Source organism: Sceloporus occidentalis, unplaced genomic scaffold, assembly GCF_023333645.1.
Source record: "Sceloporus occidentalis isolate IW3139 unplaced genomic scaffold, rSceOcc1.0.p SCAF_2, whole genome shotgun sequence".
Taxonomy (NCBI): Eukaryota; Metazoa; Chordata; class Lepidosauria; order Squamata; family Phrynosomatidae; genus Sceloporus; species Sceloporus occidentalis.
Window position 1 is genome coordinate 99,315,548 of NW_028316982.1, and position 17,232 is coordinate 99,332,779.

The 17,232-nt window shown below is 39.0% G+C and overlaps 1 protein-coding gene across 1 annotated transcript; it reads right to left on the reverse strand.

The window, feature by feature from the left end:
• Window positions 1-1,557: 1,557 nt before the first annotated feature.
• SAR1A (secretion associated Ras related GTPase 1A) lies at window positions 1,558-15,803 on the reverse strand. Its single transcript, XM_089510416.1, has 7 exons — window positions 15,554-15,803; window positions 11,032-11,106; window positions 8,895-9,014; window positions 7,662-7,727; window positions 7,037-7,140; window positions 6,530-6,661; window positions 1,558-4,901 (listed from the first exon to the last, which is right to left on the reverse strand). The coding sequence occupies exons 2-7, from the start codon at window positions 11,087-11,089 to the stop codon at window positions 4,785-4,787; spliced, it is 597 nt and encodes a 198-aa protein (XP_089366542.1). The 5' UTR covers window positions 11,090-11,106; window positions 15,554-15,803; the 3' UTR covers window positions 1,558-4,784.
• Window positions 15,804-17,232: the final 1,429 nt, after the last annotated feature.

A 17,232-nucleotide genomic window follows, 5' to 3' on the forward strand; every position in this document is an offset into this window, starting at 1 on the left:
CTTGCCCAAGATCACCCAGTGGGTTTCCATGGCTGAGCAGGGAATCGAACCATTCTCTCCAGAGTCATAGTCTAATGCTCAAACCACTACACCACGCTGGCTCACTTTTCTTTATCTGTAAACCTCAGCAATTCCTTACTGCTTTTAAATATGACTCTACTAAAGGGAGGGAGAGTGGAAAATCAATAGGAAAAACCACCTAGACAGTGGCTCTCAACCTTCCTAATGTCACAACCCTTTAATACAGTTCCTCATGTTGTGGTGACCCCCCAGACATAAAATTATTTTCGTTGCTACTTTATCACTGTAATTTTGCCGCTGTTTCCCGATGGTCTTAGGCAACCCTTATGAAAGGGTCATTCGACCCCCAAAGGGGTTGCGACCCACAGGTTGAGAACCACTGACCTAGATGAACTCTCAAAGGACATTGAAATGAATAGAGAGCTTCATTCTGCTCAGGTGAATCCAGACCCATTTCTCCTGGGGCCTTGTGAATGTGCGCCAAAACCAACGTTTTTTATTAGTACACAATCCGCATTATGAATAAAAATGGGCATGGAAAAAGCTGATTTAGATTACAACTCCCAGAATCCTACAACCAACTCTACCACAAAACTGCTGTTTGCATTTGTTATAGGAGGTGAAGAACTCTTGAGAGTTAGTATAAAAATGTCCACAGCTTCTGTCATTAATAGGACACATACATATTTTGAGAGAGAGACTAAGACTTCAGTCTTATGGACATTTACATGGCCCTTTAAATTTGGAGACTTACTTTTGAACATATATGCCTAAGGCTGCAAATAAAACTTTAAAAAAAGATACGTTTTCTTCTACAAAAAAATCCACCTACTCTCATTGTTTCCAGAAAAGGGGGAAAAACAATACATCATATTTAGTGATTTCAACAGGGCTTACCCCCAAGTAAGAAGGCATCAAGTTACAGCATAAGAGTGGCATCTTCTTGCTTATTTCCTGACCTAAAACCCATATTTCTACTGTTATCATTCTCCTTGGCTAGCATGACCCACCATATATTTCTAGACATAACATATACTGGTAAGTGGAGGTGGTAAATGTGGCTTGGGTTTCTCCAGTTGTTGGTTTGAAGCTTCTTTCACCAACCTTCATCACTGAACATTTCTGCCATTTGTCCTTTCTAACAACATGCCAGGCTTCCCAGCCATCTTTAATCCCTACATGCCCATGCTTCAAAACCCAAAGTAAACTTCTGCTTTTGTTTTTCGTGGGCACCGAAGAGTCCCAGAATCTAAAACCTGACACCCAGGAATACTGGAGTTGGTCACTTCCAAACTCTATTCCAAATCTCTGAGTGAAGCATACCCTGCCTCTGACTTATGCCATGGATATGTTTTTAACTTACGTTATGTTTTTATATTATCTTCTATTATTTTAAATAAATGATTTTAATTGTTTTTAAAAATTACTGTGACATTTTAAAAATGTTTTTATCTTGTAAGCCACCTTGGGTCCCTTCCTGGGAGAAAGGCAGCATAGAAATGAAATAAATAAATATATTTCACACATACCCCAATATATGTGCAAATCAGCATCTTTTTTCTTTCTATGATCACAATCAGTAAGAAAGGTTTCAAACCAAATTCAGATAGTAGCAACACCCTTTCTATCCCAAAATGATAATGGGCATTATATGATGGGTGATACACAAACAGGAATACACACACTTTGAATACAAATATCAATCATCATTGGAAAAAATACTCTACTGGACAATGTAAGAGCAATCTTCATGCTTGCCCACCTTAGAATTTTCTTCCGATGTCAGACTGCAAGCACTGCTGCTTATTTCAGCATGTCTTAGTTTTTCTTCTCCTCTAGAAGGCCACTCAAATGAACTGGCTGAAGTATCATATGCAGATATAACACACACACAATAGAGTTGTTCTAACTGTACTTCTCGTTTAACATTTGACTCAACATCAAGCTTTTAACAGATGTCGGAATACACTGTTTTTAAGCAGCACCACATTTCCCCCCTTCTGAAACAAAGAACTGTGTCAATATGAGGCTTAAAATACTTAAATGCTGGATGATATAACTATAAATTCCCTCAATGGTTGTTATATAACTCCTAAATTATATAAACGTTTTAAACATATTGTTTACTGAATGGCCATCACGTGTTCTATTGGCTACTACATTTATTCCTTTGATTTAAACTTTAAGAACACTGGATCCAGAATATTTCTACACCAAGGCACTGTATATGCCATTCCTTGCTTACTGTTAGATAACAGGATTGTAGCAATTTCAGCCCATTGCATGTGAATATGATTTGTGTGTTGTTGTTGTATTTAAAAAAACTTTTATTAAAATGTTTTGGATACAGACAAACTTTCTCTGCAAACATGTTTAACGTTTCCAGGAATGGGAAATTAAAACATTTTGCTGACAGAATGACACACTTCTCCCAATTTTCCAATCTGCAATCCAATTTCTAAATAATATATTAAACTTTATATCCATACGCTGTGAGGAGTTAGACTTGTCTGATGACAATATACATGGCAAGCGGGGGCGGGGATGACGAAACAGGTCAGAGCTATTCACAACTGCTTTCTCCAGTGGTTAGGACACCACCTTCACAGAAAGCTGTGTTTATAATAGGCATCAATCCTATAGCTCTTGTGTACTGGGTCTTCTTTTTTTAGCATGGAATCAGAGAATGCCACTTCTGATAAGAGTCACCAGGAGTCATATTATTTCAAGAGGAGACATCCATTCCGGATCCCTTTACTATATTGCCAAATGGGGAAAACTATATGCTCAGGACTGAAGAGGCTACATTATATGCATCTGATCAACAGTATTTGTGGGGCTTCTGTGACTGTTGTGTTCACTACAACTCCTTGGCACCACACTCATAGGCACTTTGACCTAGGAGATATTCACAGGTGATTTGAAAAACTTCTTATGCAAAACCCGAAGGTATTTACAGAGATTAAAAGTGAACTCAATAATGACGCTATATGCATCCATTTTAAGTAAAGACATTGCAAACAGATCTAGAATTACTAACATTCCAGAAATGGGAAGAGAGCCCACTTGATGCTAATTAGACATTGCCTAGTCATCCTTTTCAAGAATAGTCTACTGTCTCAGGGTTCTTTCAATGACAATCCAGCTTAAACTACCTTGGGAGTACATCAACCTTTACATATCAGACAGTATCAACCTGTACAAATTAAACTATCATGTTTCCAGTACATTCAGCTTTTCCTGCTGGCAGAGAAATAGTAAATTTATCCTGTCTTACAGATGCATTATGTATTTCAGAGGACTCTATGTGGTCACTTGACACGCAACGGCAGCACAAAGCAATGGGCAACAAGTGGCAGACTTGAAAGTTAAAGTAAATAGATTTTCAGCATCACAAACAAATTCTGGGAGTTTCCATTGTTAATTGTTACGTTAGAGGCTTCTTTGTCTTTGAAGAAATTTGATGTTTCAGACAAGATACTAGATCACAGTGGCTAACAACCATATCATCCTGTGTTTTACCATTATGTCTTAGCAATACTATACTTTTTAAAAGAATTAAGTGCCCATGGCACAATATCTGATACCCTGCCATTTTGCATTTCATCTTTTGTAACAGAGTAGGCAAGCAACTGTTTTCAGACTCTGAGTCACATGTTCCCATAGACTGAAATATACTTGCCAGTGAATACTAGAAATAGTTTCAAACTAAAGCACCATCACACACCCCTAAAGGAGAAGGACGCCTGTGTGTTTTACTGAAAATGAAAACGTTTAGGCAACTAATGAAACTTCAAACATATGCTCTGTTGGATATAAAAGAAACACGGTTAGTTTACATTAACAGCATTATGATATGCACTTGTTGGAAAAATTTAATGCTATAATAACCCAACAAAATTCATGATTTTTACTGTTTTTCTTTTCAGCAGTTGCTTCTAACACAAAACATTTTGCATCGTAAGTCCTTCCACTGGTGCTTGCAAAGAAGAAAGCCTGCTGACAAGAGAGTGACAGTAACTTTTAGAGGTGGGCCAAAGTGATTAACCATGTCTCAGACTTCTAAATATAATGACATCATGGAAAGCTAGAGCAAGTGTATCTCTATGTAAGTGATCCATTTCCCTCCCCCAACTAAAACCTCTGTCAAAGAAAGAGGAAAAACCATTGCACAAATCAGTCCCAACAGCACCATCTTCATGATCAAACAGTGTGACAGCACAACCATCTTACAGGGCAATTAAACCCATCTTTCCATTTGAATATCATGATAGTTGGTTCAGTCATTTGGGAACTATTAAATAATTTAAAAAAAAAAAATCCTAACAGATTCTGGCCCAAACAAGATGAATGCTAACTTAAACAATCTAAAGGGACAAAATTTACATTAAACACTTTAAAAAATATAGTTGCTTTCTTTTAAGTCAATTGGCCACAGTGGTGAGACATGATCTCTTTTCCAGCCACTAGAGTGCTGAGTGCAGAGTTCCACATTCCACCTCACCAGCCCCATTGTAACTGAAAGCCATGGTTTCCACTGGAAACAATGGGCACTAGAAGTGACAACTTGCACCAGTGTACAGAATGTAATCTCCAAGACAAAGGAAAAAGAATTGTGTCACCACTGTGATGTAGGGTAACTGAAGACAGGAGTCTCTTGGTCATTGCCTGTATATGGTTGGAGAGCCTTCCACGTCTAATAGAAATGTCCATAAGGAAGCTGTGAAGAGGACCAGTCCAGGAGTAGATCTGTCTCTCCAATATCAGTCAATATACTGTGACAGCCAACGAAAACCTTCACCGTAGCCTTGCCTCTTCAGTACACTACACATGAACACTTCCATGGGGCGTGTGTTCAAGTCCTTCTGTGGCACATTACCCTAGAGAGTCAAATAAAAATTCATTCACAAGACTTAGCTGCTGGATTCTTCAATGACAATGACTCCAGGTTCAAGTACAGGGTCAAAGGCAAACATATCAGGCTTCCTGATGTTTAGCCATAGTGGTTTGATATGATCTTTGCACCTGCTCTAGAGCTACTTAAGGCCTGTGTATCCCAAGGAAAAGTAGGCTCCCCAGGCATGGGAGTTCATGCCATGAACTCATGAAGATCAATGGCCTAAGACTAATTTGGTCTAAATCCTACTTAGAACATAGCTCCTGTAATCAATGACTTAAGTCAACTGTGACAAGTCTCATTCATTTCAATGGTTCTTCTCTAAGCAGGAGTACAGTTAGAATCAGGGGGGAAAATCACTCTTCCAGGACACTATTCTTAATCTGAAAGTTGGCATTCTTCAAAAATACCTCAGAACAGTACCTGCAAAGTGAAACTGCTAAAAACAGTTTGATTCTTAGCTTTAAATGAAGACTTTGGCCTTCATTTAAAACCCTACAAGAGGTATTTTATTAACACAACCTTTCTACCTTTACAAAGGTGTCACCAATTACTCTGTGAATGGCCACATTGTTTATAAGTAACCATTACTAGGAGTGTCACAAATTGTCCTTTTTAAATTCCTTCCCATTTGCCCCTGCAATTTCTCATCCTCCCTTACATCCCTGTACATATAGTGGGCCCTTTCCATACGAGGGGGAGCTATTCCGAACCTCCTCTCTGCATAATGCAAAAATCACGTATGCTTATGCCCAATTGGAAAAAAATGGGGGCACGTTCCCACGCAAGCTGCAGTGAATGCAGCACGGAGGCGTGCGCCATTGTTCCTGCTGTGGCTTGCCTTACACGTAAGGTTAAAGCCGTGTATGGGACGGCCAAATATGGCACAGTTGCACTGTATATCCATCAACAAAAGGCAATACCATTAATATTCAGCTATAAGTTGACTTCATGTGTAAGTCAAGTGCAGGTTTTGGGGCCAAAATTATGGATTTTGCCATGAACTGTGGCTAAGTCAAGGGTAAAAATTGGAGGCTCCTTCAGTGTGTGTACGGCAAAAGAGACTCTAATTGAGGCTTTTTGCTTGATCATTTCAGCTTTTGTTTTGTCTTTCACTCCCCAGACAGTGGGTGGGAGAGGGAAAGTTTGTTTAAAAGCAATCTATCACCCAGGACTCTTTCTGCTTGGCACAAGAGAGAAATAAACTGCTCTGTTGACTGCATGGGGAAATCTGAAAGAGCTGCTATCACATTCCCATACTGCCCCACAAATAAGTTGACTTGGGATTTTAGGGTCAATTTCTGGGCATAAATTTCTCAATTTATAGACAAGCATTTACGGCACTTCATGCATCTGATCAAGTGGACTCTACTATATGAAAATGTAATATGCTAACCTTGAAAACTTTATTCATCTTTTGAAAAACATCCCATACCAAAACTATATGTACAATACACAAATTTACTGAAAGCTTGTTACTTATTTTTCTAAGCCAATTTAAAAGCCATTAAAAAGTGTGAATCTTGAAATACAGTGCACTGCCAGAAAAGACATAAAGTTTGTAATACAGAATCATTTCTCTTTTTTTTGAACCAAGCTTTGACTCCTTACCTTGCCTGTGGTCTGTCCATAAAGCCCAAAAATCTCTCGCAGTTTTTCCTCACTGATAGCTTCTGGTCTGTCAATTTTATTACCCAAGATAAGAATTGGCACATTGGATATTGTTTCATCAGTCATTAGTGCCTAATGAGAAGGGTGAAAAATACTTGCATGTCACAGAGTATATGCAGCATGCAAACAATGATTCACAGTAAATATTCCAACTTCAGTATCAGAAAATGCTATTGAAATAATTTTCTTGCTAATGATTACTGAAAGTGACACCTGGATTTCCTTTTGCAGGATCTTTACATTCTCATACTATAGTACAAAGCCACTTTTTACAATAGCAGCACTTAGTTTACTTCCCTCTTGACCCCTAATTCAAATATTAGATTTCTCCCATCCTCTCACACATATGGCCTTAATTTATTAAGAAACAGAGAAGATATTTTACACAGGTTACGACTATGCTGTGTAATGGCATTTGCATTTTAGTGGTGGTATGGAGTTACGTACATTAAGTTCCACTTTCGACTCCATAAGACGTGTGTGATCTGCACAGTCCACTAAAAAGACAATCCCATTAATTGCTGGTAGATAGTTCTTCCAGACACGGCGAGCTATAAGAAAACAAAAGGAACAGTGGCAGAAGTTGCATACCTGAAGGAGGATAAAATGGATAGTTTGTGTGCCCTAAGAAAATTTGAAATATTACCTTGCTATCAGAAGCAAGTGGCTATTGCTGTTTTATGATCTCATCCTTTTGACAATAAGCATATCCTTCACAAATATGCACAGTAATCTAAAACATCTGTTAAATGAATTATTGGTATTTTTGCAATAAGACTTTTCATAGACTTGTGATCACTTCTCAGCTGAAATAAGGAGAATTAGTAAAGGGAGAAAAACAGTTCACACAGAACTATCCCTGAGGATAGTTCACCTCACAGGTTTTATAATAATTGCAGCAGCTCTTTTGTAATTCTTCAATTAATAAAATAACGGAGGGCATCAGTTTTCACAAGGTGTTCCTGGGGACCGTTTATGCATGTCTAGCTAGTAAAAATTCCTTGGTAAGAAACATCTGTAAAAACAAAAATGTGAAGCAAATGCTAGTCACAAGGAAAGAAACAATTTCTACCTTGCTCGTGGCCACCAAGATCAAACGTTGTGAAAGTCATTCCTGCAATTGTCAGCTCTTCTGATGCTAAAGAAAATGGGAAATGATTTTTACAGTGTTTATTATATTACAAACTAGAAAACAACAGATGAACAAACAATAAAAAACAACTACCAAACAAACAAAAACATAAACAAACATATATAGCTATAATTCACCACTTCCTGCAAAAGTAATCCAGTTCGCTAAAATACAATATCAAAAAAACAAATCAACCCATACATTCACTTCCCATTTATAATATTGTCCATATATAACGTTACTCTTCCACTTGTCCGGTCAAGGTATTGTGCAAGATACTTGTTAACATTAACCACTTCTTTTCCATTTAATATTTATCAGTTTCTCAAAGATTCTAGCGTAACAGTATTCCTTATGAGTTTTTATTCTTCAGTATTTCCATATTCCTTTATTCCTTTATTTTATTTAATGCCCTAGCTAGTATAACTCCAGGAATTTTCACGGTAATCTATCAATACTTACCAAGTTTGTTTATGAGTATCAAAATTTTGTCCTTCCATTACAGGTGAAAGTTTGTCCAGCTCATAGAGGTCAAGCAACTTAAATAGCCAATTATCTAAACTTGGTGTATCCATTGATTTCCATTTCTGTGCAATTAAGACTCGTGCAACTGACACCATGTATAAGATCATTTTCCAAAATCTGGACCTATCCTCTGATTTAATTCCATGCATCATATTTAGCAGATATAATTCTGGTGAAAGCTCAAAATATAACTTTAATATATCACTAATTTTAAAATGAAGTGACTTCCAGAATTTAGCTATCACAGGGCATGTCCTCCAGAAAATGGGAAATGATTTATGAGCCTAAGCAGAGGCTATGTGTGTACTGTCTCAAATATAAGAATAGTAATTACGACAGAAAAGCCTTACAAGACTTTAAACTTTAAGGATCAACAATGTCCGAAGTGACTCCTTAAATCTTTCAACTTTTCACATGATATGGAATTATTGTTAACCTTAATTTCTAAAACTTCAGATAAAACATACATTTTATATTAAACAGTAAATACATATTAAGAATCTTAGAGCATGGTGCTATCAAGACAATGATGCTGTCATGAAGCAATTTTATTAAAAATCTGGAACAAGTTCTAAAGACTGTTAACATGAAACACAATTTTGAAAGGATGCTAACAGATAACACCAATCACAGCTAGGTAAAGCTTACTTGGATGCAGTGTTGGGACATGTTGACCTAATCGGTCATCCTTAAGCATGTGCAGAAGAGTGGTTTTGCCTGCATTATCCAAACCCAAGAAAACTAGCTTTCCAGACTTCTTGTATAATCCTACACAAAAGAAAAGAGAATATATAAAAAAGACTGGATTTGTGACATACTGTAAGAATAAGCATATTTTTCAAACCATCTCTGGAACATCCATGTTTCTGGGCAGTTTCAAAAGCTACAGATAACAATATTCAGAACTGTCTAAAAAAGCACACTATAGATCCTTTTGTATACGTCGATCTCATGTTTAAGTCGAAGGCAGGTTTTGAGGCCAAAATATGACTTGTGGATAAATAGAGAGTAAAACTTAGGGAATTAACAAAGGATGTAAATGATGAACCAAGGAAAACAATGCCAAATAATGTACAAAACTGTGGCTGCCATAACTGTTTGTGTTCACCCTAAAGGCTGGATGAATGAAGAGAGAACTTACAGTAAATGATGGCTTTGTGATGTGTGGGGGAAGCAACCAGATGTAGGTGGGGCTAAGAAAACACACACTTGCGAAAAGGATGCAAAGGCAAGAGTGAAAATATGATATTCCCTCTTATCAAAAAAAGAACTACCCCCTTCTCAGAGTGGAGTGGTGAAAGGCAAGTGTTTCCTCAAACAGAGGAGAACCTAAAAGAAGCACAGACCCCCCTCTGCTGTCTCAGAGATTCTCTGAGAGGAAGCGTCAATGCCAGAAGCAATGCTGCAACAGTGAGGGGGGTGCCTCTTTTAGGTTCTCCCTGGATGGACTAAACGCTTGCCTTTCACCATTCTACTCAGAGAAATAGATGGTCCCTTTTTTGATAGGAGTTAAAAGTACAGTACTTACACTGTCGGACCCAGGTTTTTGGGGTCAATTTTTTGAATAACTGAATAAGGGGCTGTGCACACTGCTGCAAAACAGCACCCTGAGCGTGGAGTTGGGGCGTGCCATCCATATGACGCACACCTCGACCCTGCCCCAGGGCGGTGTGATGCCAGGCGCTGCACCACATGGTGTGCGGTGTCATGGCACTCCTCTGGCGCTGCCCTGCAAATGCCAGGTTGGGGCTGCAGCGTGTGGTTGCCGCGGCCCCAATATGGTTGTAAAAGGGGCGGCTGCAGGCCTAAAATTTCTAGACTTATACATGAATATGAATATATACTCAGTTTTCTAACTGGTACACTGCTGAAAACAGAACACACTACTTTCTATTATAGGCACCTAGTTTAGCACTCTTCTTTTTTTTCATGTTGGTTTGCCTCTTGCTCCTGTGCATTAGTTTGCATACTGTTAAGCCTCCTAGAATAGTAAACTATGGTGCAGCTCTTGTACATTCGCATATACATTCAGAAATCACATTTTCAATTCCTGGCTTCTCCATCTACAGCAAAGAATGCCTCCAATGTGAAACTCTGGAGAGCCACTGCCAATCCATGCAGGTTAAGCCATATGGACAAAGTGCAATCTCGTAGGTGACTTTCTTTCTTTCTTTCTTCTTTTGCCTCTTAAGAGATCAAGTCAGAGATTTTTGAGATATTATTGCCAAGTATAAGAAATTCAACTAAAAAAAACTAAGGGCTGTAGGATATCAATTTAGATTGATTGCTGTTGGTTTTTTTAACAGATGAAATTATATTACATCATGCTTTAACCAGCTGTGGAATGGATGTACAGTGGTACCTCGGGATACGAAATACCCAGGTTACGAAATTTTCAGGATACGAAAAAAACCCATAGGAAATTATTGTTCCGGGTTGCGAAAGTTTTTTCGGGTTACGAAAAAACTTTTGGTGCTTTTCTGCGCGATTTCACACGGAATCGCGGCTTTTCCCCATTAGCGCCTATGGGAATTCGGCTTGCGAAAGCCTTTCGGGTTACGAAATTGACAGCGGAACGAATTAATTTCGTAACCCGAGGCACCACTGTATCTGTAATGTGGTGTGCAGAAAAGAAAAGTGATGGAATGGATGACAAAACACACAGTTATCAGTAGTTGCTAGTGTGAAAGCCAGTATGAACCACAACTACTTCAATTACCACTTCATGTCTAGGTTAACAATAAGATCAAGAGAGCTGCTTATATTTGAATATTTCAAGCCTTACCTAGAAACTGGAGCACACTGCTGAAGCCATTGTAGATCCATTCAAATATGAAGGACATTGTGAAAAATCAGTTGCCTAGAAAAACACACACACACACATGGTTAAGAGTCTTGGCTATGTACCAAAAAATTTCAACCATTACACTTACCTGCAAGCTAGAAAACTAACAATTAAAATTTGACATAGAAAGACTGACAGAAAGAGGAGGCTGAACGGTGTATCTGTTCAGATGGTAAACCTGTCTTCACAGGTTTGAAGACAAATCAACACTTCCTCCTTCAAACAGCACTATATATATATATATATGCGCTAAACAGCTTATAAAATAGCCTCTATACTCTTAACTGAGTCTCTCTATTAACATAACTGAGAGAAATAATAGGTTATGAGAACCACTATGATAACCAAAATCTGTTCTGACAGAAACTTAACCTATCTGTCCAAAGCTTCTTGAACTTCACTACTATCTTTATGTAAAACTTACGATGCTACAAAATACACAATAAATGACAAGACTGGAAAGCTTATGTGATACGGACATTTATGCAATTCAAGGTTCATGTAAGGAGGCAGGTCTTTAAGACCATTGCTTTCTAAACAGTATGACAAGTATTAGAGAACTATGGGTCAGTTGTCTTATCACTGTGTAAATGTGGTAAACACAACACATAGGCTCTGCTCCTTGTCAGCTAATATGCTCAGGAAGCAAGACATAAAACATTCCTGAGAGTGGAGAAAAAATGTTCTCGATTCCAAATTTCTCATAACACACTATAAGACTTCCCATGCTCCATACCATTTTTACAAAGAATACTAATGAGCTGCAGTATTAACACAACACTATTTAGTTAATAAATAGAATATAGATTATTCCATTAATTTATCTTGGACCAGCAAATTTAAAAATTCTGGTTACAATAAAACATGGGTTTGAATCGCAGAGCATGGTATATGTCATGAAGAAGGTTAAAATGTTGTCTGAGAGTTAGGCTGCAGCTTGTTGGTTTTGTTATGACTTCTCCTTTCCTCCACAAAAAGATTACTGAATAAATCTGAACTAGAAACTAGGCCCAAATTGAAACCTGATTTGAATTAGACAAACCCATTAAGCTGTTTTCCGTGACTAGAAAATGTTTGGAAAAATGTGTCCAAAATCAATTCTCAGCATGTACAGAATGCAAAAGGTAAGACTTACACATCTGGGTGGCTATAACAGTGTTGTTCCGTTTAAGTTGTCACACGTCTCATAATTAGCTATGATGTCTAGGGATGCTGGGAACGACAATCCTACATTTTCTGGAGGACCACAGGATTCTCAACGTTCCTATACATTTCTCTGGGAGAGAGTCTCAGGCTGCATCCACACTAGCAGAATTAATCCAGTTTGGCTCAATGCTATGGAATTCTGGGATTTGTAGTTTATTGTGGCACCAGAGCTCTGACAGAGAAGGCTAAATATGTCACAAAACTCAAAATCCCAGAAACACATAGTACTGAGCTATCGAAGTTAAAATGGTGCCAAACTGGATTATGTCTGGCAGCGCAGATGCAGCCTTAATTAATCTAACAGAACGTATTTCCAAGTAGGCATACATAGAAGTATACTGTAAATGAACTTCCAGGGTTTCTGGAACAGAGGCCATGGGTTTTAGAGAACCCTAATCCTCAAGTGTTTGGGTTATTTTAAAAGTGACCTCTTATATCCAAAATGGAGAACTTTGGGGCATCTGGATGTTTTGGACTTCAACTTCCAGAACGCATCCTACCATCACCAATGGTAAAGGACAGGAGGAGCTGTAAAACAATACCTGTAGTGGACAAAAGGGCCCTAAATGATTTAAAAGCCTATAAATCCTCATGACAACTCACCATGTTTGCATGAAAAACCACCCTGTTCTTTTCTATATTTTTGTCCTCAACCGGTCAGGTTGCTATTTTGTGATTAACCATATAACAACCCAACAATTACACAGACCGGTGTCACTGTACTGCCATACCGTACTGCCGGTATTGTATTGCCTGTACTGTATTATCAGTAATCTCTCACGCTTTTTGAAAAGCACAAGGGGAAAGGGAACACTACCATAAGGAATAAAACCAACAAAGGAGGGAGGGTGGTTGTGGTGAGAGGCATACTCACACTCAGCATTCTGGGAGAACATTGTGAACTGTCCCAAGAGCTTCAGCTAAATTACTTCAGTAATCCAAACAATGAAGTTCTACAACTAGTTAGGCAAGAAGGGGGAGGCTTCGAAAAGGCTTATTCCCTGAATGCAATTATTTTGGGGTTGTTATGTGTCTTCAAGTTGCTTCTGGCTTAGGCCGACTCTAAGGCTCGTGGGGTTTTCTTGGAAAGATTTGTTCAGAGGAGGTTTGCCACTGCCTTCCCTTGATTGTTGTTGTTAACTGCCCTTGAGTCAACCTCAACTCATGGATGAGAAGCCTCCAAGCCCTCCTGTTCTCCACTGCTACGTTCAACTCCTATGAAATGAAGACCCACAAGTTTCTTAATAAGGTCCATTTACCTAGACCTCTTTCTAAGACGCTGACTCTGTTGACTCTACACGGGGCTACCCTTGTGCTTCAACTAGTACAGAATATGGCAGCCAGACTGGTCTCAGGCACATCCAGAAGAGACCATATAACACCAATCTTAAGATCCCTTCACTGGCTGCCTATTAGTTTCCAGGCCCATTCAAGGTATTGGTTATTACCTATAAAGCCCTAAATGGCTTGGGTCCAACCTATCTTCAGTTCTGCCTCCTGCCATATAGTCCACCCCACACACTCAGGTCCTCTGGCAGGAATTTGCCACAGCCTCTAAAAACAAGATTGCCTATGACCACCCAGAGGACCTTTTCAGATATCGCTCCCAGATTATGGAACGGCCTGACGGATGAGACCCCTCATATTACCACCCTAAACAGCTTTAAGAAAGCTGTTAAGACAGATCTCTTCCAGCAGGCCTTTCCTGAATAAATCCCCATCCACCAAAAAGGGAAATCCTGCTTCTTACCCAACCTTGCTATAGCCACTGTTTATCGTTATACTGTCAATTTTAACTATGTTTTAATTCTAATCTGTTTAATTGTATTTTAACAGGTGGGTGGGAATGATGCTTTGGGAATGTATATTTTAATGCTGTGTGCATTTTGTGGAGGAGCAGGATATAAATACATTTTATTTATCATGATCATTATTGATTGCAAGATTGAAAGGTTGGTAGTTCAAGGCCCAGGCGCCACACTAGTCCCAGCTTCTGCTAACCTAGCAGTTGGAAAGTAGATAAATAGGTACCATTCCAGTGGGAAGGTAAACAGCGTTTTGTGCAATCATGCTGGCTGCATGCTCACAGAGTAGTCTCTGACAACGCTGGCTCTTTGGCTTAGTAACAGAGGTGAGTACTGTTCCCTGCAGTCACTTATGTCAAGGGACTACCTTTACCTTTACCACCTTTCCTAGCATTACTGCCTTTCCTAATGCCTTCCCTCGAAGTGGCCAAAGTAAGGCCGCCTCAACTTTGCCATCTGGGCTTCTAGAGAGATTTCTGGCTTGCTCTGCGCAAGGACCCATTTGTTTGTCGTTTGGGATGTCTATGGGATCCTGGGCACTCTTCTCCGGCACTGCATCCCAAACGAGTGGGTTTTCTTTCTATCCATTTTCTCCACAAGTAATAAAACAGTAAGAGCTTTATTTGTACCCTGCCTGTCTGTGGAAGACCATCGAGGCGGCTTAAAATTAAAACAAGAACATGCACACCCTAGATCCCAATCGTCCCCTCCCTGCCCAGCTCTCATGTCCATACATACAATGGCTTGGGTGATGCTAACTTTAGTGCTCAGTTGTATATCTTTACACTTTAGGACCGTAGTTGTCCTTCTCATCTTCTCCTGGTTTCTTGACCACAGTCTCTGTCCTGATCAATGTTTGATCCAAAGTAAGGGGGAAACTTTTTAACTGTTCTGATTTCCTCATTGCCAACTCGATACCAGCCAAGGGCTCCAGGGTCGACTCAGGCTTGCCTCCTTCCTTAGGTCTCTATCATGTTGGGGGCATTTAGCTTATTACACATTGCAGGCCACTTGGGGAGTGCTTAAGGGCACTGATCAGCAGCAGGGAAATGTACTTGCTATTGCTATGGTTATTAATCCCAATCCATCCATCCCCCTCCCAAGTCCAAAACACACGGCAGAAACAATACAGTTTGAGAGCGCTTTAACTGCCCTGGCTCAGTGCTAGGAGTTTATTGTGGCGCCAGAGCTCTCTCTGACAGAGAGGGCTCAATGTCCCACAAGACTACACTTCCCATGATCCCCCAGCACTGAGCCAGGGCAGTTAAAGCGCTCTCAGAATGGATGATTAAAGCGGCCGAGGCCTCCAGACCCCTCCTCCCGCCTCGCCTGCGTGTCACTTTCCCGGCCTCCCCTCCCTCCCTCCCTCCCAGGCCTAAGCCAGGCCCAACGGCCCCACCGCCCCCTGCCTCGCCTCCCCCGGCTTCCGTAGCAACGGAGCCTCTCCTCACCGGACTCGGCGCTTCAGACTCTCTCTGTCTCCCTCAAGCTCTCTCACTCTTCTCTTCTGGCTCACTCCTCAGCCGCCAGCTCCACGCCGGAAGTACGTACAATCTACTTCCGGTTGGGGAGGGGGGGAAAGAGCGAGCGAGAGAGGCTTCTCTGCTGTGCCACCGCGGCTCTGCTCTCTCGCGCGCTGACGTGTCCTGCCTGGGCGTGGCCACGCGAGTAAGCCCCGCCCACATAAGCGTAAGGCGCGTGACGGTGGCGGTTGACGTAGCGTCAAGTGTCTGTCGGTCTGTCTGTCTCCCTCCCTCTCTCTCTCTCTCTCTCTCTCTCTCTCTTCCTAAGGTCGCGGGTTCGAGCCCCAGTAAATTCATAGGAGTAATATGTAAATAAATACTATGTTAATTATAATACATTATAATTATTAATTATAGTATAGTACATCATAACATATTATATATATATATATATATATATATATAATTTCATTATATATTATATTATAATATTATATATATATATATATATATATATATATAATTTTTAGATATTTTATATATATAATATATTAAAATAATATGTATTATATCATAAATTATGTTATAAATACATTATAAATATTGATATAAATTTAAATTAATACAGGGTTGAGGGTTAGAGGCCTGGTAAATTCATATAAGTAATATATACAAAATATAATATAATAATATATTAGAATATATTATAATTATTAATTATAATGTATAATTATATATATATATATATATACACACTATATATTATAATATATACATTATATATATATATATATACACACACACACACATAATATTTTATATTATTAGTTACTATATATTACATATTAAATATATATATATATAATATATTATATATGATTAACATATATACCATACATTTTATATATGTGTGTATATATATATATATATATATATATATATATAATATTATATATATTATTTTATATATTAATTATATTATATTATAAATATATTATGCTATAAATTTAAATATTCATATAAATGGAAATGCATATAAGGTTGTGGATTCGAGCCCCAGTAAATCCATATAGGTAATGTATAAATAAATCATATATTAACTATAATATGACATAGATAGGATTGTGAGTCCAAGCCCCCTCAGTGATGGGGCCTCAGATTAAGTAAAATAATTAAATAAACTGGCATTTTGGTTTGCCAATAAAGATATCGCCCACTAAATGGCCCACATGTTGTTTTCTAAATAAATAAAGGGTGACCAGAGGTGATAACCGCAAAGGAGGACAAAATGGAGGGCATGACAAAATAAAATGCAAAAAACACTCGTACAAATGTTTGGCTGTTGTTGTTGTTGTTGTTCCTTCACAGCCATTCTTCCAAACCTTAGGACTTGACCACAGGAGCCCCATTCTCACAGCAGTCATTCTAGCCATAAAACAAAAGTAGCACATTGCTCGCAGAAAAGCCATCACCGCTGCACCTCAATCCGCTGCCCCCCTTGTGGGGTCTTCCCTGTTTTCCCTTAACCAATCCTCCCTGTTTTATGCCCTGCTGCCTGGCATGCTTTTTCGGGTATTTTTATTTTCAAATTCCCACTTTTCCATGTAATTCCAGAGCTCTGTTACCTCAATTTAAGTTTAAAAGAAGAAAAGAAAGAGAGAGAGAAA

What these genes read in the sequence shown, in the direction of transcription:
- SAR1A (XM_089510416.1), bottom strand. Translation starts at nt 11,089, where the DNA reads ATGTCCTTCATATTTGAATGGATCTACAATGGCTTCAGCAGTGTGCTC. An exon ending in AGTCGAAAGTGGAACTTAAT is followed by an intron (nt 6,662 to 7,036) that starts GTACGTAACTCC and finishes CCTTCTCATTAG; the next exon opens with GCACTAATGACTGATGAAAC. An exon ending in ATGGACAGACCACAGGCAAG is followed by an intron (nt 4,902 to 6,529) that starts GTAAGGAGTCAA and finishes TTGACTCTCTAG; the next exon opens with GGTAATGTGCCACAGAAGGA.